The sequence below is a fragment of the Piliocolobus tephrosceles genome, chromosome 15 (assembly GCF_002776525.5).
Source record: "Piliocolobus tephrosceles isolate RC106 chromosome 15, ASM277652v3, whole genome shotgun sequence".
Lineage (NCBI taxonomy): Eukaryota > Metazoa > Chordata > Mammalia > Primates > Cercopithecidae > Piliocolobus > Piliocolobus tephrosceles.
Genome location: NC_045448.1, coordinates 14,972,485 through 14,994,925, shown reverse-complemented (window position 1 = coordinate 14,994,925; position 22,441 = coordinate 14,972,485). Strand labels below are relative to the sequence as shown.

At 40.3% G+C, this 22,441-nt stretch overlaps 1 protein-coding gene across 1 annotated transcript in view; it reads left to right on the top strand.

The window, feature by feature from the left end:
* The window catches only part of NBAS (NBAS subunit of NRZ tethering complex), a 394,400-nt gene that overhangs the window by 267,104 nt on the left and 104,855 nt on the right, over positions 1-22,441 (top strand). The window contains exons 40-41 of the mRNA XM_026454698.1: positions 7,243-7,472; positions 12,556-12,666. Of these exons, the coding sequence (XP_026310483.1) occupies positions 7,243-7,472; positions 12,556-12,666 (341 nt within the window). The remainder of the gene's footprint in view (positions 1-7,242; positions 7,473-12,555; positions 12,667-22,441) is intronic.

Below are 22,441 nucleotides of genomic sequence, written 5' to 3'. Positions count from 1 at the left end.
TAGCATTTGTTCTAATTAACTCATTTTTACGTTTAAAAAATAATACACACGTGACCTAAAAACTCAATGTTGAAAATAGTATGTAATAAAAAGTCAGTGTTTCTCATTTGTATCCATCCAGAGATAGTTCATGGCTGTACATACTGATATAACTATATTTTAGACAGATGTAAGTAGGCTGTGCACATTGTTCTGTACTTGATTTTTTTCCCTCATATCTTACCTTTGTAATTATTGTAAATGCATTTTGAAGTGTGGTCTTTGCAGCATTCTTTTAAAAAAGTGTTCAGAAGATAAAATCGGTTAAAAATGGAAGCATGTCCTTTAGTTTTATAGACTAGGGAAGCAAACTCAGCAGGGGATGAAATTCAGAACATTATGGTAGACTATTTCTAAAATGCGTTTTTTTAAGCTACTAATTGAAAATACTAAGTAGAAAATTATCTCAAGCAAAATAACAACCCTAAAGGGGAAACACACCACCCGTTTAAAACTTTCCAAATACTATTACCAAGAAATGTAGAGACTATTAAACCAGAATGGATTTATTACCCCTACTAGTAAGCAGTAGATTAAGTCATTGAGCATTTTGTTGTCATGAATATTTATGCATATTTTGTTGTTACAGGGATTTGACCATATTCTTTAAAGAAATCATACTTTATTCACCTCCCTGAAGATCTGCATTGCCAAGTTTTGAGGGGAAAATCAAGTAATTTAACTCTTCACAATTTCCTTTTTAAATTATGAATGGCTTTTTATGCTGTTAGTTTTTGCAACCTGTGATCTTTTGCCATATCACTTTGAATACTGAATATGGAAGATTTTGAAGCTGCCCAGAAAGCTCTTCATAAGCTTCTTAGAGACTAAAAGCTTTCATACCCATGCATCATGTCACTGAAGTTAGATGTTGGAAAGAAGGAGAGAAGTTTGAGTTTACTAACCAGAAACCTCCGAGTGATTTTAGATGTGAAGCTGGATGTAGAACAACTCATGGAGACTTGTTCAGCCGTATGGGGGAAGCGGGTGGGAAGCCAGGTGGCTTGAGTCACTTTCCAGCTGCAAGACTACAGCTCTGGATGCTTCAACTACAAATGGGAGTGTCTATAAAGCAAGAAACAGTGTTCCCCGTGCACATCCCTGGCTAGATAGGAGGGTCAAATGAAAATCATGTGAAAATGCTTTTGAAACTTTAATGTTATGCGCTCGTGGAGTGAATAAATGTATGTATGAAATGCAGTGTTGGAATGAGTAGGAGATGCTTTGGAATATTTTGGGAAAAGTAGTGATAAACTCAGGGGAACAATTTTACTCAAATTTAATTTGAATATTGGAAATAATCATAACCAGCAACCAGTAAAGTTTCTTGAGGAAGACATAGGAAGTACCAGTGGCAATGATCAGAAAATAATTTGCATAGGGAGCTAGAACTTACAAATGCTCATTCATCCAGCCTCATTTCGTCTTTATGGGGATTCAGAAGAAATTTCTTCAATTTTAGAAATGGAAAACTTAAAAGCTCAGGAGGGAAGAACTGGTAATCCAGATCATTGATGCCAACTCCTGTGTTTTTCCCCCATAACTAATTTTTTCTTAGAAGCTTTTGTGAGAAGTTGTCTCTTCTCATTTTTTATGAGTTATTCTCAGTATCATGCTTTATACAATAGATTGAAGTACTGAAAATCTTTTTATACACAACAAATATTTGATGAGCTATAAACTCATACATGTACAACCTGTTATCAAAAAATTAATAGAATGTCCCTAATCACCACCTTATTATTTATTTTTTGTATAGATGGGGTCTCACTATGTCACTCAGGCTGGTCCCGAACCCCTGGGCTCAAGCAGTCCTCCCACCTTGGCCTCCCAAAGTGCTGGGATTACAGGCACAAGCATCCGTGCCCAGCCTCACCACCTTATTAAGACAGAATTTTAAAAGGAGGTGTATTTATATCAGGGAGTTTAACAGAAAATGTTATTGTTGCTTATGATTCTAAAATACTCTGTTATCATTAGAGAAGAAAAAACAAGCGGCTTGAAAATGCAGCTCAAATAGAATATCCAGTTGAACACCTAATGGACATTTATATTTACACACACACACACACACACACACACACAAGCACATATATGTGGCATGAGAGGAGGAATGTATGTGTGGAAAAATGTCTGCCTGGAACAATACAGAATGACAGCATTAAATCTATCATTGAAAATCTATCATTTGTAAAAGGACTCTAATGGCAAGTGTATTAGTTCATTCTCACACTGCTATAAAGAACTATCTGAGACTCAGTAATTTATGAAGAAAAGCGGTTTAATTGACTCATAGTTCAGGCTTTACAGGAAGCATGGCTGGAAGGCCTCAGGAAACTTATAATCATGGCAGAAGGCAAAGGGGAAGCCAGCATGTCTTACCATGGTGGAGCAGGGGAGAGAGAGCAAAGGGGGAAGTGCCACACACTTTTAAACAACCGGATCTCATGAGAACTCCATCACGAGAACAAGCAAGGGGGAAAGTCTGCCCCCATGATTCAATCACCTCCCACCAGGGCCTTCTTCAGCATGTGGGGATTACAATTCGAGATGAGATTTGGGTGGGGACACAAAGCCAGGTTATAACAACAAATCTTACTAACATGTAGTGGGAGCTGTGTCTACATTGGTCCAATCGAGAGCCTTGTATTTTTAAGAGATGCCCCTTCCTACATACTGAATATAAAAGGGTGGTTCTTATGGAGCATTATGCATGGGAGTTATAGCGCTGCTTTGTCACTTAACCAGCTTAAAGGCCTTAGATAAGTTCATTCTTTATTCATCTGTAAAACAGAGATGACAGTAAGAGATGCCTGTCCTACAGGGTTGTTAGTGCAAAATGAGACTCAGTACATGTTAGTGCAAAATGAGACTTAGTACATGTTTTAGCACTAGACGTGTTCCATCCTGAAGACTGAAATGCTAGATTTTTATCCTTAAATATCTCTTGGGAAAAGTGAATAAGTTTTTTGTACAAAGAATATGAAATAAAAATGATTCACAGAGGACTAGATAATTTGTATTTAGTGAGAAGAGATTAAAGTTGCATAAACTGTGTAGAAATCTGTTGGCTATAATGTGTGGCCTGAAATTATAATTTTTTTTTTTTTTTTGAGATCAGGATCTCAGTCTGTCCCACAGGCTGGAGTACAGTGTTGTGATCATAACTCACTGCAGCTTTAAACTCCTGAGTTCAAGTGATCCTTGTGCTTCAGCCTCCCTAGTAGGTAGGACTATAGGCATGCACCATTATGCCAGGCTAAGTTTCATTTTCTTAATGTTTTTTTGTGGAGACAGGGTCTCACTGTGTTGCCCAGGCTGGTCTTAAACCTCTGGCCTCAATTGAGCCTCTAGCCTCATAGAATATCCTTCTTTCTACACCTGCAAGGATTTGCAAAAATTAATTTTTTCAATGACAGAAGTCTCGCACTGTCACCCAGGCTGAAGTGCCGTGGTGCAATCTCAGCTCACTTCAACCTCGCCTTCTGGGTTCATGTGATTCTCTCACCTCAGCCTCCTGAGTAGCTGGGACTACAGCTGAGTGCCACCATGCCCAGCTAATTTTTTTGGTACTTTTAGTAGAAACGGGGTTCTCCATGTTGGCCAGGTTGGTCTCCCACTCCTGACCTCAAAGGATCCACGTGCCTCCACCTCCCACTCTGCCTTCCAAATTGCTGGGATTACAGGTGTGAGCCACCGTGCCCAGCCTCTTAATGACAGAATTCTTATACATTTTTAGGATTTCAGTCTTAGAAAGCTGATCACCTGGTGATGCTCTTTTGCTTTATATCTGAAGAAACTGGGTCCCTGTGGAATCAAGAAAGGGAATCAACTGCTCCCTCCATGGAGTTTCCAAAACTCTTAGCTTATGATTGTGTAAGGCTGCTTATGTTTGGATGCCTTCTCTGAATTGTTTATGTGTACATCTTTGTCAATCAGTAGTTTTTAATTCTTTTAGAGTAAGCTGTGTGTCCAATTTGTTTTCATAGAATAATGGAGAAAGGAGAGCTTTAAAATACCTCTTTTTTTTTTTTTTTTTAGTGCCCGGTAACAAACTGTGAGGAGGATGTGCTATTAACATTCTTTTATAAGTGAGGAAACAGATAGGAGGTAACTTGTTCCAGCCTGCGTCCCTACTGAGTGGGGAAGCTGCAATATAAACCAGTACTACAGACTTCAAAGCCAGTCCAATCTGCTCCTGCTTTGACCATGTACCTGATATGTGCAGGAGACTGTGCTGTGTTCTGCAAATTATGATATACACATGGTCTCTGCCCTCCAGAAGTTTTAATTTAAGAGAAGGCAATGCAAAATGAATTATACAGTAGAGCTACACTTAAACTCTGATTTGTGTGTGCCTTTTAGCCAATTCCAGAATTCCTTTTATTTCTGGAGCACCTCCTTCCTGCCAGGTCTTGGTTTGTACATTTTATATATATTGTCTCTTAGGTTTCTCACAACCATGAATGCTGTATATTATCACTGCTATTTTATAGATGAGACAGTGAAGTTCATAGTTAAGTAATTTGTACAAGGTCATTCAGCTAGTAAGCTCTGTGTGTCTGTGCTTATTTCACTGTGCCATGTCATTTTATTCATTGGCAAAAGGACACAATACTGTCTTTTTGTCACATATGAAGGTTGTATGTGGGGACTCAAAACTTTCTACAGGTTACATAAGAGCCTGTGGAAATGTTTGTAGCAATAACTGTGCTCATTCTTGCTATGCATTAATATTTTGGAGCTTTTCTCTTCACCTGGCCTTGGGATTTGTTTCATGGACTGTATTAGAATACAAAGAGAATAGAAACCAGCAGGGTTCTGCCGTTGAGGCTAATGAGAAGTGTAGGCCATTCTCCTAGTACATGTATTAAATCTTGGAGATACCAGAAAATAAAAAGTCAAAAATGAATGTGAAACAAAACTATGAGAAACCGTTGGGAGAACTAAGGGAGTTGGTTCTAAGAGTAGGGGATAGAAACAATAGCCTCATAGAGAGAGGGGTGTGGAGTTATATGGAGAGATAGGTTAGATGGTTATAGCCTTTCCTTCAAGGTGTATTCAGCAAGTTCAGGCTGAAAACTTTAGCCTGAAAGCACCAGGTGAGAATATAAAAGCCTTCTTCATTGCTTTCTGAACATAGATTTGGTTGTGGGGTATAAATCTGGGGCACTAGGAACTCCTTCAAGGAACAACCAAAAAGAGCTCTCCTGCCACCCTAAAACCGTGATCATTGGATATTTGGTCTTGCTCTCTCTATGACTGGGAAGGAAAGTGCAAATCAGATGACGCGTAAGAGTAGCAGGCCACGGCAGTGCACACCAGAGTGCCAAGCAGGTGAAGATGGGCCAGCTGGCCCATGAGCAGCATCCCTGTGTCAGAGAACTGCAGAGGTGGATATGCACATGTGGAGGTTCAGGGTGGTGCCCTGAGGGGTTTGGCCAACAGATAGAAAGGGGATTTAGTTAAATGTCAGCCATAGATGCACTAAGAGCTAAGTCACGGCATCCCCTTTGCCTACATCTGTTGCCAGGAATGCTGTTTATATGCAGCTGGTTCCCAAATCACTCCCTAATTGCAGTTAGATTTGGCTTATACACTTCATTTTTCCTTCAAGCCTTAGCCATATAGGTGTTAGCACATTTTCTACCTTTTACTGGAATTTGTCTCCCTGTTTTTTGCTGCCCTCGTTATTACTGGTATGGTACCTGAGTATTTAACCTAGACATTAACTCTTTGAAGAAAACTTTGATAACACCTGCCCATTCCTGTGTATTCCCAGAGCACCCTAGGCTTAATTGTGTCACACCATTTTACAGTTGTTTGCATGACTCCCTGCCCTCATAGATTGTATTCCTGTAGGGAAGAGCCATGTCCTCTTACTGAATGACTTGTTACTTAACAGGTGCACAAGAAATATTTATTGAATGAATGAAAGATGACCTTGTAGCTTACTATGGAATAGTTTGTATTCAAACCCAGTTCTTTTAACTTGAGACACATATTTGTGGTTTTGAGAGTAGGACTCAGTGTATGCACAGAGGTAGGGCAAAAAATTAAATATAGTAAGATTGACTTTTACTCAAATCCGTGTGCCAGAATCTAAGAAGATTTCTTTAATTGTTTTTTATCAGCACTCCCAGATTGTTCCTTAATAGGATCAAGAGAAAGAATGTCAGGCTAGGTTTGGTAATCTAGACATTGAGAAATCTCCTGTGCAGCTCAGAATCATGGCTTACACACTGGAAATGCTAACAGCTTACTATAATTAGCTGTGTGTTTCTGAGAACCAAAAGTAGATTCTTGGTTTTTTCCTCTAATTTGCTTATATTAAATATGTGGCATGTCTTCCCAGGAATTGGGATTGATCGAGTTAGTGCTGTTCAAGTATTAAGCTCCCTGTTAAGTAATTCCAAAATCATGGCTCAGCTCTGTAACTTCATCAACACCCAGACCAACTTTAATACAAATAAATGTGGCCAGTTAATCACTTACTCTCTTTTCCTGTCAGCTGTTGGATTCTAGGTTGTGTTCTATTTGAATGAATTTCTTGTTATTAGAGAAGCTGCTAGGAATCATAGAATAATATCCCATCGAGCCCCAAATTAGAAGAGTAAAAATTGGTTGGAAGCCTTTTTTTTATGCAACTTGCGCTATTTATGATTTCAGGAACAGGGTGGAGGTTTTTTCCCGAACTTATCCCTGGAGAAAATACTTTTCTCCTCAGCGGTCTAGCCATTTATAGTGAGGTTATTGAACTGCAACTTTGTTATTGAGAACACTTATTGTAGTCTACAGCAAATTTATCCAGAGGCAATGATGATGAAAATTACTTCCAGAGTGAGTTACTGTGAGTGATCAGATGGTTGGGAGACAAATCTGATGGAGGTTTATAGTAGTTGAAAGAGCAAGAATGTATTGTTTTTTTAAGTGTTTGGAGGTTTTAAGGTTGAAGAAGAACAGAGCAAGAGTTCAATAAGCTGTTTTTAGGCCTAGTTCTGTGTCCTGTCTTTGTGGTCTGCTGCATGGGTAAAGTGCCACTTCTGCAAACTGACTTTTCAGGGCCGTTGTGAGCCTTATGAAATGGCAGTAGTGTACAGAGCCAAACAGTTCCTTGCAGACATGGTCTTCTTCCTTTTGTTACTCACTTGCTCATGTTTGTATGATGTTTGTCAAATGTCTTCTTTTCCATGTCTTTCCTAGGCTGATCCCAAAGAACTAATCAAGATGGTCACCAGGCATGTGACTCGACATGGGCATGAAGCCTGGCCTGAAGACCTTGTTTCACTGACCAAGCAGTTATACTACTACAATGAACGTCTCCTGGATTTCACTCAGGCGCAGATCCTTCAGGGCCTTCGGAAGGGTGTGGATGTGCAGCGGTTTACTGCAGATGACCAGTATAAAAGGGAGACTATCCTTGGTCTGGCAGAGTAAGTGATACCCTTTGTCTCATAAGAGGATGGATTTAAACTGCAAAAGAAGTTCAGCTACCAGGACTATTAATTTCAGTCCTTTGAAGTTTTACATTCATGGTTGCTATTAATAGGGCTTTCCCCAACTTCTTCTAGTCTTACATGGGCTGTGTGCCTTCTCCAAACCAATCAGTAAATGCAGACAGCATTCCCAGCTAAAAAAGTTTCCCACGATGTTTAAATTATTAGTTAAAATAGCGATTTTTGGCTGGGTGTGGTGGCTCATGCCTGTAATCCCAGTACTTTGGGAGGCTGAGGTGGCCCAAGATCTCAAGATCCCTTGAGGTCAGGAGTTTGAGACCAGCCTGGCTAACATGGCAAAACCCCATCTCTACTAAAAATACAAAAATTAGCCAGGCATGGTAGCATATGCCTGTAATCCCAGCAACTCGGGAGGCTGAGGCATGAGAATCACTTGAACCCAGAAGGTGGAGGCTGCAGTGAGCCAAGATCATGCCACTGCACTCCACTCCAGCTTGGGCAACAGAGCAAGACTCTGTCTCAAAAATACCAAATAATGATTTTTTTAGCTTATTTTTTTAAGTTTCTATTTTTTAAAAAAATTTCCTGTAGTTTTGATAGCCCAGTTCTAAAATTATGACCATGTTAGAGGTAATAACATGGTCGGGGTGAAAAATGGGAAGCTCAGGATGGAAATTTAAAAATAAGATTGTCCTTTGTGTCTGGCTAGAAATCTCACTTTTCAAAGCACATGGCACTTTAATTTCTTCTTCAGTATGGTCAACTAGATACAATTGACTTGTCACTCAGGGTAACTTTATCTGTCCTGGTCTTCTAGAGAAAGAGAAGCCAGCTGTTTTCCCTTTAGTCCCTTCCCCCTGTCAAGAGAAGAGCAGGCCTGTTGTGAGATGATTGCGCAGTTCAAGGCCCAGGCGGACACCTTGCTTTCTCAATGTGGAATTCCCTTTGGTTTTAGTGCTGGTGTTTGCTTTTTGTTTTAGTTGTTCAGGTCAAATGAGAAGCACTTACATGTTAGAAGTTGGGAAAGTGTGTTCACCCACAACAGTTATTAAGTAGAGATGTTTTGTTTTTAAGACCATAATTTATTGAGTGCTTATCATGGGCAAGGCACTATGCAAAGTGCTCTCTAAACTTTGTATAAATGTCTTTTAATCCTCAAGGATAACCCAATGAGATAAAATGTTGTTATCCCTAGTTTATAGTTGAGAAAAATGGTGCTTAGGGATGTCAAGTAACTGATATTTTAAACTGATATCAAGGCCTGAGTTTCCCTAGATGGTGAGAATCACAGCTATGGTTTTAACCTGGATCCATCACAAAGCCTCACATCTTCACCACAGCATCGTATGCCTCCCCTACTACCCATTGCATTCTCAAGGAAGCGGTGGATGTGATTCAGTCTCTAGGCTTCCAGCCTTTGAAACTAAGGTTAAATTGTACCTACATTTAATGGTTATTTTTCTCTCCTGACAACTTACTTTAAAATAGCAAAAATAATCTTGATTGTGGTAGTGGAGTATGTTATTTTTTATCATTATCATTTAAATCCTTGAGAAGGTGGCAAACTCATCTTGGTTCTCTGTAATACTTTTATATTAGCCTGGACTTCTTTCTTATTAGAAGACACCCACAATTCTCTTTAGAATAAGGCATGGCATAGAGAGATCAAAAGAAAAATAGCAGGAACAACCTATAGCTGGTCTCAATTAAGAAGAGAAATACGGAATTGTTTTTCTCTTCTCCTCTGTCCTTCCGGAGGTTCATAATTTCATAACGTCATTTAGTGTCCAATCTGAGAGTGATCTGAGAGGCCAACCTTCTGACTTTTAAGAAAAGGAATCAGAACTAGAGAGCTTTAAAGAGTTGCTCAAGGTCATACAGCCAGGAGTTGAGCTTGGGTTACTTAAGTCCAGTATGCTTTTGCTGGGGACATTTGGTAATCCTTGGTGTCATGTTCACGGTTTCTTAGAAGATGATTATCATGCAGAATAAAAACTTACAAGGCAAGGCATGCCTTATATCATCAGTTACATTTTGCTAGAGTTTTTGGCCTTTATTTTCTTTGTTAAGCATGCAGCTAGTATATGCTATTTGAAGTATGTCCTAGAGAACAAATATATGCTTTTGATAAATATATAATAGAATCTTCTGTACAATCTGTTACTTAGAAAAATATACAGCAGTGTTTGAATGGCTTCTTTAAGATGCCTCAGAGTTTCCACCAGCTTGCTGCTTTCTTCTTCTGCTATAGAGTTGGGATGTCAATGTCTCGCACACAAGAATTCTTGAAGGATTCACATCCTTCCGTTTGCAGCATCACCTTCACTTGTACACAGTGTGACCATTCTTCCTCGTCTTTCTCACTGCGTGTCCCTTTTCTTTTCTCTTCTCTTATCTTTTCTTTTTTCTTTTTCTTTCTTTTTTCTTGAGACGGAGTCTCGCTTTGGCGCCAGGCTATAGGGCTATGGCAGGATCTCAGCTCACCACAACCTCTGCCTCCTGGGTTGAAGTGATTATCCTGCCTCAGCCTCTCGAGTAGCTGGGACTACAGGTGCGTGCCACCATGCCCGGCTAATTTTTTGTATTTTTAATAGAGACAGGGTTTCACCGTGTTAGCCAGGATGGTCTCAATCTCCTGACCTTGTGATCCACCCACCTCGGCCTCTCAAAGTGCTGGGGTTACAGGCGTGAGTCACTGCACCCAGCTGCATGTCCATTTTCATGCCATTAGTTTTCTGTAAGTGCATTGTACCTGTCCTTTACTATCTGTATGTCTTAGGGAATACATTCTCAGGGGTCAGGCAGGGTAACTGTGAAGAGGGTATAACATAGTTTGGGTCCTTCCCACCTTTACCAAGAGATAAAGATATCAGCCCTTATTGAAAATGTCTTGTGCCTGGCAATGTGCCATACCCCGTAATAGAAAGGATGAATTAGCGATTATCCCCTGTTCTCAAGGAATTCTCATTCCATGATGTGGAGGTAGGTAGTCAAATAAATACTTCAAGAAACAATTTCTAGGCCAGGTATGGTGGCTCACACCTGTAATCCCAGTACTTTGGGAGGCCAAGGCGAGAGGAATGCTTGAGACCAGGAGTTCAAGACTATCCATGGCAACATAGCAAGGTCTTGTCTCTACCAAAGAAACAAAAACAAACAAACAAAAAACTAGGTGTGGTAGTATGTTCCTGTAGTCTCAGCTACTCTGGAGGCTGAGGTGGGTGGGTGGGTGGGTGGGTGGCTTGATCCTGGGAGGTCAAGGCTACAATGAGCCTTGATTATAGTACTGCACTCCAGCCTGGAAGGCAGAGAAAGACCTGTCTTCACCAAAGAAAAAAAAAAAAAAGAAAAAGAAAAAAAAGAATTTCCAATTGACAGTGACCTAATCCATGGGTTGACAAAGTTAATCCCAGCCTTCGTCTCTTTTATAGCTCATGAACAAAGAATGATTTTAGCATTTTTTAAAGGTTTTATAGTAACACAAAAACAAAAACAAAAGCCATAAAAAGAAGACTATGCCAGAGAGACTGGCAGTAAAGCCTGAAATATTTACTATATTACCTTTCCCAGAAAACGTTTGCCAGCCCCTGGCTATGCAAGCATATAAATGCCATGGTTTCCTTAGCTTGGGGAAATACAGTCTTAGCAGAGTGACTTAATAGTAACAGATTTCTTTTCTGTCTGTGTGTTTTCACCCACACCATTCTTCCAACTAAAAATTCCATCCTACGTTTCTCTACTGGAAAATAGGAGTCAGTCTTGCAGTAGTCTTTCTAAAAGGGCCTTAATGTGGGTGCTCGGGACTGCTTTCTTGGAATTCTTTATATTCCTAGAGATTCTCAAATCTGGTGATGTCATTCCCTGGTTTAAACTTTTCACAGACTCTTCATTATCTGGAGAATGAGACGCAGGTCCCCTAGCAGGCCTGAGGACCCAGTACGTTCCTCGCTTTGACCCTCGCCTTATCTCTCATCTCTGAGAAGCCCTCATTCTCTCAGAAGGCTCTTCTCCCTCCCACCCTCGGTGGGTGTGTGTACAATTATCCTCCTAGTTACACATTGGTCACTTTCCGTTCTTGTGGAACTTCATGGTCTTCTCTTTTAGCTCTACCACCGCTATGTTTAATTGCTGGTTCACATCTCCTGTCTTCCACCAGGCTGTGAATTCCTCACGAAAGATGCTTGTTTGTTTTTATTTCCTAAGGAGCTAGCACAATACCTGGCACAGGGTAGAAAACATAGAAGTTTGTTAAGTGACTCATTGCGCTTTCTCAAATCTCTACCCCTAGACCAGGGATGCACTATCTTTTGATTGTGGGCTCTGGAGTCTAGTTCGTATCTTTTCAACCGCAGCACTGTGATGTTCTGACTGCAGAGGTCTTGGCTGCGGGGGGCTGCCTATGCAGAATGCTTGGGATGCCTACGCCGGGTGCCCAGGATGCCATGCGGGGCTGCCCATGCGCGGTGCTCGGGCTCCCTCTGTGCAGTGCTCAGAATGCCCGTGCGGGGATGCCTACAGGGGTGCTGCGGATGTTTATGTGGGGATACCTACCCGGGGATTCCTGGGATGCCTATGTGGGTGTCTGCGGGGTGCTCGGGATGCCTCCATGGGACTGCCTACACATGGTGCTTGGGGTGCCTACGGGGGGATGCCCACGTGGGTGCTCGGGATCCCTACTGGGGGATGCTTATGTGGGACTATCGATGCAGAATGCTCAGCAGCACCCATGAGATGCCAATAGTGCATCTGCCCCTTGCCCCACTTTTTATGCTCAAAATGTTTCCAGACATTGTCAAATGTCCCCTGGGGAACAACATCATGCACAGTTGAGAACTACTGGTCTAGACAAGTCCTTAGTAAATTGTAATGTACCACAGTGAAAAAGAGCATGACAATTCCTTGGAAGTACTTTTCCTGGACCACTGTGAACTGTCTTATTAAGGACCATACTGCTTGCACCCCTCTCACTGGAGAGCAGTCCTAATGAGCATTTTCGTTGCTGATTGAAGTCATATGTTTCTCCTCTCTCCCTTCCTGGGCCTGATGGACATTTCTGCAGAACCCTAGAGGAAAGCGTCTACAGCATTGCTGTGTCTCTGGCACAACGTTACAATGTCTCCCGCTGGGAAGTTTTTATGACCCATTTGGAGTTCCTCTTCATGGACAGTGGGTAAGCACACAGTTCATATATACGTTTATTTCCATGTCTTTAGTCTATTTTTGAAGAATCTTGAAGAAGTTGTAAAGTACAATTTTAGTTTTCCTTTCATCTACAGTGGACTAGTCTCTTGGTAAGTTCTTTCCTTGTACATCTTTGATACATCTTTACCATTCATTGATGTATTCATTCAAATGTTTTTACTGAAAATTTTTTTTGTACTGGACTAAGTATTAGTCACTAGGGTTACAAGGATGAGCAAAAGCAGGCATCCTAGCTGTCTTGGAACTTATAGCCTACAGTGGGAGACAGATGATAATTGAATAATGACATAAGCAAATGTGAAATTAAAACTCTGAAAAGTACTGTATAATAGAGCTCAATTAGAGGGTTTGGCATAGTTAGCAAAGGCTTTTCCCAGGAAGTAACACTTAAGCAGGACTTAAATATTGGGTTGGAGTTAACTACACAAGTAGAAGGGAACCATTTTCTAGGTAGAAAATACAGTAAGTTCAAAGGCCCTTTGATTAGGAACAGATAGACAGTGTTGGTGAGGTGCAAGGATTCGTGTGGAACATGGTGTGAGATGAGACTGAGGCAAGGCATAGGAGCCAGGCTGTACGGCAAGATCATGGAGGCCCTAGCAAGGGCCTTTGACTTCTTCCTGAGAATAATAAATAGAAGGCTAGGATAATAGAAGGTTAGTTAAGGATTCTGGTGAACAAGGACGTAATATGACCAGATTTTGCATTTCGATAAGATCATTTTGGCTACTGTGTTGAAAAATTTTAGGAAAGTTAGGGTGGACATATGTAGACCAGTTAGGGAGCTATTATGGTAACAGACGGCATGACAAGTGACCATTGCTTGGAGTAGGGATTTGAGGTACAGAAAGGGAGGCCGGAATGGGTTTTAGAGATACTTACAAGGTGATATTGGTTAATAAGGATAAACTAGATATGAGGGTGAGTAAAAGGGGAGGTGTCGCGATGCACCCCTAGGTTCTTACTTGTTCACCTGCTAGATGGTGGCATTACTCAGTGAGATAGGAAGCACCCAGTGAAGTAAGGTATTTTGAGGGGAGTGTGAGGAAAAGGCAAGAGAGGTCGGGCACCATGGCTCACGCCTGTAATCCCAACACTTTGGGAGGCCATAACAGGTAGATCACTTAAGGTCAGGAGTTTGAGACCAGCCTGGCCAACATGGAGAAACCCTGTCTCTACTAAAAATACAAAAATTAGCTGGGCACGGTGGCAGGCTCCTCTTTAATCCCAGCTACTCGGGAGGTTGAGGCAAGAGAGTAGCTTGAACCCGGGAGGTGAGGTTGCAGTGAGCAGAGATCATGCCATTGCATTCCAACCTAGGCAAAAGAGCGCAAGACTCTGTCTCCAAGAAAAAAAAAAAAAAAAGGAAAGAAAAAATAGACAAGGGAATGAGGAAATTAAACACACTGAAACAGTCAAGAGAAAAGGCCAAGTCAGCAGTTGGATCTTACAGACCTGGGGTTCAAATGGAGCTAGAAATACTAACTGGGGAGTCATAAGCACATAGATGAGAAATAAGTGATGTTGTGGATGTGCTTGGGGAAGGAACAGAGAATGAGGAAAGGAGAAAGCTTGCGGCAGTGCTTGAACTCTTCCACATTTGAAATGGTAGAGGAAGGGCTGCTAACAAAAGGGTCAGAAAGAGAGCAGCAGGAGAGGTAGATAAGAGGGAAAACAGGAATCTTATTTTAGGGAAGCCATGGGAAGAAAGAGTTTAAAGAAGGGGAGTGAGAATTGAGTGGGGTGAAATCCTGCTGAATGGTCAGGAAATGCTATTTTTAGCACCTTTAATTTTTATTAAACACTTAGAAATTTTAACATTTCCTTTTTAAGTATTAAATTGCTACATGGGAGATAATGTTATCTATGATAAATATTGCATGGATGTCATCATTTTTGAGGCACAGTAATATGTTCAAATACATATTTCTTATGATTGGCATTTAAAAATATCCTGCATTTTATTAAATATCTTTTTTCTTTCATTGAATGTTATGTAAAAGGGTGTTGTATCTGTCCAAACAGGATGCTTCCTTGGTCTCTGAATATATTATAAATTATCAGGCAATCGAGTGATGTGCAAGACTGTTCCTGGCATATCATTATACCTGATAGCACTGTGATTATGCAGATGCACAGCAATTACAAAAGCAGGAAATCATTACCTCCTGGCATCACCACTTGTGAGTGGCAAAGCACTTAATATTGATTTAGTAATTGGTGTTAGGTGCTGCCTGTTCTTTACTTAAAAGGCAACTGTTTGCCTTACTATTTAATCTAACTTGGTAACATAGAAATCAGCCTTGTTAATACAATAGAAATCGCCCAACATTTATTTATTGAGTGAGTGCCACTGGGAAGTTATAAGAGAAATAATGTTGTTTGTTTTAGGGTTTTGTTTTACTGTTCCTTTAAAAAGTAATTTTTTCCCCTGTAAAGTTCTTTTTCTCATAATTGTACGTTCCCCTTCATCCTGGTTGATTTTGGAGGTATCACCTGCATCAGCACATTTGCGGACACGTGTACACAGAGAGGGTTGGGTAAAATACCATTATATAGCAGATGAATCATAAGCCTTAAAATCAAAATAGCTAGATCAAACAAATCCTATTGGTGTCACTTCTAGGTGTGTGTCCATGGGCAAGATAATTCCCTTCTCTGAAGCTCATTTTCCTCCACTTTAAGCAAGGAGTAATACAAGTTAAATTATTTTATGGTAAAATATCTAGCCTGTAGTACCTGACACATGATCACAACTTCATTAATGGAAGTTTTTCCTGGAATTTCACGCTTGTCAGAGATAATTCTAATAAACACATATGTTTTTGAGTTGCCGGACTCTTTTTTTCCCTATTTCCTGCCGTTTTGTTTTGTTTTGTTTTAATGTACTGCTAGTTTTAAATAGCAGTGATGGCTTTGGGTAGCCATGAATGCCTAGAATCACTTCCAACTAGCAGACACTGGCTCTCTCAGCCTCTTGGTTCCACTGGGGCATGTTGAGCCCCCCACACTCAAGGCTGCTTTGTCACTCATTACACACTTAGTAGCCATCTTCATCTCTGGGCTATTCTAGACATGTTGGTGGATTTTTATAGACAATAGTAACTACCAGAGTACCTGTGGCCTGTTGATGACAGCATGGATTTTGTAGTCAGATCAAGTTTCCAGATCCAAGTCTACTGCCCATAGCCACCAACCATGTAGCCTAGACCATGTTTCTTAATCCTCTTGAGTCGCTGTTTTCTAGGTTACAAGGATCATTATCCTCACCTTAGAGAGTTGTGAAGATTAGAGAAAATCTGTGGAAAGTACATAATCAAGTAGCTCTTTTAAATTTGTATTAGTCCATTCTCACGCTGCTATGAAGAAATACCTGAGATTGGGTAATTTATAAAGAAAAGAGATTTCATTGACTCAGTTCCACACGGCTGGGAAGGCCTCAGAAAACTTACAATCATGGTGAAAGACGAAGGGGCAGGGAGGCAGGAAGGAGAAGTGCCAAGCAAATGGAGAAAAGCCCCTTATACAACCATCAGATCTCATGAGAACTCACTCACTGTCATGAGAACATCATGGGGGTAACCATCCTCGTGATTCAGTTACCTCCCACCGCTTTCCTCCTACAACATGTGGGGATTATGGGAACTCTAATTCAAGATGAGATTTGGGTGGGGATGCAGCCAAACTATATCAAGGCTACTATGTTTTTTTGTGTTATTCTTGTTAATTCTGCCAGTTTCATTAGTACCTTTCAGTTTTGGACGCAGGGTCATTTTGAAATGCAGAGACTGCTTCTGGCTGATGTAATAGTACTACATTTATTCATCAAATGTTGTTATTATTACTTAGTATCTTTGTATTCCAAGCGTAATGTTAAGTGCTGAACAAGACAGACACATCCTTGCCCTAATGGAGCTTATATTCTAATAGGGAACCCCCATCACCCTGACCCCCACAAAAGCTGCTGAAAAGCAAGTTACATGTTGAGTAAGTACCATAAAGGAAATGCACACGAAGTAGGCCTTCCAAGGGGAAGGCCTCTCTTGGATGTGAAGAGGAAGGAGCTGACTACTGAAGAGGAATGGAGAAAAGGACATTCCAGACCATGAGAAAAGAAGGCCTGGAGAATTCTTGTGTTTTTGAGTAACTGAAGAAAGACTATTGTGGCTGGGATAGAGTAAGCAAAGGAGAACTAAATTGAGGACAGAATATGTCTTTATACTGCCAGACTTGGTAACACCTTCCATCTTTTCCCTTCTTATTTAGACAGCAGATTTCAAGGCCAAACATCCTATGCTTTGGTTTCACTCTAATATCTGCTTTTTGGTCACTCAAGTGGTTATACAAGTGATTTATCTTGGTTGCCAGAGGTCATAATACCACCTTCTTCAATGTTGGTTAGTTTACTATTGTTTCCTTCAGACACATGGGAGGGGTCCCAGGTCATCAGGACTCTGAATGTTTTGTGCTGTTTACCAGAGCTGATTTCATATTCTCTAGTAGGATTATTTTGGTCCCAGATGCAACAATGGGTAAGAACAAGGTCTGTCTGAGTAGAGATGAGTAAACTATAATGCATCTGCCTTACCTTTTTCTGAATTGAAACAGAAGATAGAATTTCTGCCTGAAGGTTACTGTTGTTCACGTGGGTTTGTGTCCAGGTTGCTACCCTGTAAAGAATTCTAAATTCTGGCCTTTATGTCCCATGGCACCTGGTCCCATCAACCGCCAAGTGCTGAGGAGTGCAGGCGCCACTCGGGACTGGCGGGCAGCTCCACTTGCAGCCCTGGTGCAGGATCCACTAGGTGAAGGCACCTGGGCTCCTGAGTCTTGTGGGGACTTGGGGAACTTTTATGTCTAGCTAAGGGATCATAAACGCACCAATCAGCACTCTGTGTCTAGCTCAGGGTTTGTAAATACACCAATCAGTACTCTGTATCCAGCTAACCTAGTGGGGACTTAGAGAACTTTTATGTCTAGCTCTCTGTGTCTAGCTAAAGGATTGTAAACTCACCAATCAGCACTCTGGGTCTATCTAGCTCAGGGTTTGTAAAGACGCCAATCAGTATTCTGTATCTAGCTAACCTAGAGGGGACTTGGAGAACTTTTATGTCTAGCTAGAGGATTGTAAATGCACCAATCAGCACTCGGTCAAAACGAACCAATCAGCTCTCTGTAAAATGGACCAATCAGCCCTCTGTAAAATGGACCGATCAGCAGGATGTGGGTGGGGCCAGATAAGGGAATAAAAGCAGGCTCGCCTAGCTGGCTGAGGACTATCCTTTGGGGTCCCCTTCTGTAGTGTGGATGGTTTGTTTTTTCACTCTTTGCGATAACTCTTGCTGCTGCTCACTCTTTGGGTCCATGCTGCCTTTATGAGCTGTAACACTCACTGGGAAGGTCTGCAGGTTCACTTCTGTCAGCGAGACCCAAACCCACCAGAAGGAAGAAGCTCCAGACACATCTGAACATCTGAAGGAACAAACTCCAGACACGCCATCTTTAAGAAATGTAACACTCACCGCGAGGGTCCGTGGCTTCGTTCTTGAAGTCAGTGAGACCAAGAACTCACCAATTCCAGACACAATGTGAAGTATATATATAGACAAGTTAGAATTGACATTCTATGAGAAATTAAAAGGCTTTAGGGATACCAGGTTGTCCTTACAGAAGAGACAAAGCCTATTCATATGACTTTCAACATTCTCTCTCTGTTGCTGTTGTAAAACATTTCATAAAGGAACTATTGAATATCAGCATGATGAGAAATAGACTCTAAGATACTCTTTATTGATTCTCTCATTGACTCCCTGGGTATTCTTGAAAAGTTTGTTAAATTCCGTTCTTCAGTTTGCAGGCACTTGGCCAAAATGTTGGCAAAACTAAAAAATGCCATGATTATCTTGACCACGTTTTCTTTGAGTAATCACATATTCAGCTGTCAGGCAGCATTATGGATCAAGTCTGGTTCATCAAGATCATCCTGAGGCATGTGTGTGCTAAGTTATTGGATTGATTTCCTCAGGCAGGAGCAGTTGTGATTTGGAGGGCAGAATGTCTTGATGCTCAGTGGTCAGTGGTAAGGCCACTGTTCACCAGCAGTGATGGTTATTCACGTGGATTCATAGATCTTCATGCTTTTAGGGTTAGTCTTTGGGGAAAATGCTTACAAGCCACTGCAGCTGAACTGTGCCCAACATAAAATTTCAGCGTGAAAATATCAGCTTCATTGCTTTATTGAGTAGAAGCAGAAAGCCGAACTTGAAAGACCCAACTCGGAATTAGTCTCCATCTCTTACTAGTTGTGTGATTTTTGTCTGAGCCTCAGCTTCCTTGAGAGAATAGGAATATTTAGATCTTTTGCAGAGGGTTATTATGAGTGTTAATGAGGTAATAAAAACAAGAGTGCTGGTCGGTTATCTGTACATTTTCACGTCCAGCCCTTCCTCATCCTCTTTATTCTCTCTTCCTCCTTTCCCGGCAGCCTTCTCCCTTCTCCCATTGACCTTCTTCCTTCTTGCCTCCTCTTTCCTCTTTCCTTCTAAGTACTCCCTTCAGTGAGCTAATGAATTTTTGTAATCACTCAGTCTCAGCTGAGTAAAGAAAAATGTGTTTAAATAAATTTGTTTTTCTTATACAAATAAAAGTCCTTTCAATACATGATGTTCTTGAATCACATTTTTGGGTGACTGACATCTGGAAGCCATTACAGAACACCTTATTCATGAGATTAGTACTAATAATTTATTTCTGTGCATTGAGTACAACTAATGCTGGCTTCTTCTGTTAATCGCTGAAAGTTAAATATGCACTATGTATATAAGCTGCTTTTTAACTAAAACCTAGTTCAGGAAAAATCACTTAAGCACGTTTGAAGGGTAATCATTAATTTGATTAGTGAAAAGACCACAGTGGTTTCATAGTATTTCTTTCTACTCTTTTATATATGGGTTCTTTGGAATTTTTTTCTAAACAAAGATTTCAAAGAAAGATTTCCCTTTTCTGGTTCCAAAGGGAAGATAACAGCTTCTTTCAATGGAAATGATTAAAATGAGTTATTGATTACTGGCATCTATAAAAGATCTTAGCACCTTGTAGTTTACTGAAAAGGGACATTTGGGTATTTATCATGTGTCAGTAAAGGTATTCCAGTATCTGTCTTGACAAGATAATTAGGTAAAATTGCACAGCAGGCAAACTAAATTGTAGGCACAGAAGAATAAGTGAGTGGGCAAGAGGGAAAGTAATGTGGATGGAGAGAGACTATATTCGTAATCAAGTCAAACACAGATGAACTAAAGCTGTTATGATATAGTCATTGTCCATTTTGTAGATGAGTCTGTCTTGAATACTTGGTTTATCAAGGTGTTACGAATGAAGTATGACAGGAGAACTCTTTTCAGTTATTGCTGCTGGGAGAGAGAACTCACATCTGTGTTGCAGAAAGAATCCTGGTTTTGAAGCAGTTGTTGACACGGGTGCTTGACCTTGATGGTTGCTTTGTGATGTCCTGAGCAGTTGTGTATTTTGAGTTCAGACAGATCTGGACTCTTTGTCTTAGACAAGTCATATAACCTCTTTAAATGACAATTTCTCATCTATAAGTTGATAGTTACCCAACTTTAACTTAGCAAGAAAGTAATCAGCATGATAAATACAAATTTGTTTTCTCTCCTCCATTTGGCATGTTGTTCTGCCTGCAAATCTTTGTCAATAAGATTCCTTTTATTGCGACTACAGTTTCTTATTTACTTCCTTACTACATTGTTTTCAGACTTCATTTTGCAAATTATGAAGGAACGTCAGAAATTCTGTGATTCACTGTCCCATACTACTATGTGTACACTATCTTTCACAGATGATGGTATTCTTTGAATAGTCATAGTATCAAGAATATTTTCGACCACCCAGCTATTTATATTCACTGTTCCATGTACAGGCCCTTTTGCTTTCTTGATACTTCTGTTCACATTATTTCTGCTTAATTCCTTCCTACAATGCCAAATTCAAGTGCTTCTTTCACTAAGCCTTCCATTATCATTGATTTCTGCATCCTCTGCAGTCACAGCTTTTAGTGATCCTACTCTTAACTGGACTATAATTGTGTGCCCTTTGTCAGGTGATACTGTTGTTTTGCATCATTATTTAATTGTAAGTATTTATAACTCAACTGGATTTTCAAACTTGAATGGGAGCTCTATGCTGTAAGTCTATGTCCTCCCCAGTGCTGAGCACAGTGCCTTCTACTTAGAGGACACCAAAGTTTTTGCTCATCCACCCATCTATTTGGCATTCACAAGACATATATTGAATGTTTCCCTTGTGCCACACACTGGTTCTTAGTATTGAGAAACTAGAGATTCAGATGATGTAATAAGGTCTATGCCATCAAGCAGTGCAGTCTAGTAAGGGAGATAGACAAGGTAATAAGTAGTTAAAATACGTTATGAATAACAGAATAGAAGGATATTCAGCACGTGCCAATAGCTCAGAGGAGGCAGTGAGAGAAATTTTTATCGACTGGAGACATATCTATAGATAGAGATATTCTTGTAAATGTTTGCACTGTTCTGAATGGAAAAATAAGGTTTTTCTTGAAGCAAAAGTAAAAAGACCAGTTTTTAAAAATTACTTGATGCTTTGACTTTATAGATTACCCTTTTTATCCCAAGTGTTGTCACATTCTCCTGAAAGTTTTAAAACATGATTTATACTAACTTTATCTACATAAACCAAAAACATGTCTTTTGCAGTTTCAATAAACCAGTTGTCGTATTTCAGAGGAGCTGCTTTAGAACTTTTTGAAGCCTAACTTTGTTGCTGCCCAAGGTCTCACTTACTGCCCGCAGATGCTTCCATTGCTGCTTCCAAGAACCCTAGAATCTGCGCACTTCTGTGAGTGCAGGGCTGCCTGAAGGACTCTTACGATTAGGGAGTGTGAAACTCATCACATAAGGGGCGTTGAGATTATACTAGCCCAGAGGTTCTGTCCAGATTCTGTCCAGGGAGAAGCGCAAGACCAAAATTAACCCCCTCCTTTCCCCTTCTAAAAGTACAAACCAATCAACCAAGCAAAAATACCTTAAGTTTTCTTTTCCCAAGAGTTTAACCTTAAATGACTTTTTAAAATTAGATTACAAAGACATCTAAGTTAGGATGAAAGTATTAAGATATGTGCTTTATTTAAGAAATATTACTGCAGATAACCCAAGTGAAAGTTTAATTATCCCTTTTTTTCTATTTTTCTTTTATCTGAACACAGCATATAATTTGGGTTTATTGAATATTCATTCAAGACTCTTGCATGTAAATCTTAAGCCTAAAAGTTTAGGGTTTTTTCTGTATCATTTCCGAAATTCCTGAAACAATAAGCCTGTTTCTGTTTCTGTGAAGAAGCATAGATCTTAAACCCTTTTTATGACATGAATACATGATTAAGAGTGGACGCTGACAGATGTTAGTTTATTTCCTAGCTGGGAAACGTCAGACAACTTTCCCAACTTCTGGAACTTGAAGTAAAGCCTACTTCACACGGTTGCTGTAGACCCCTGTGAGATAACATGATGAGTGTGTAGTCAGTTAAATGTTAATAGGCATCTAACACATTTGTTTCCCTTTATTCAGGCTGATTGGGTTCTGGTGATGGTTCACTGTCTTTGAGTAGGCAGGAAGAAGGGAGCTATAAGAAGTAGTGTTTCTTCCTTGGTTAAAAAAAAAAAAATCGGCTGGGCGCGGTGGCTCAA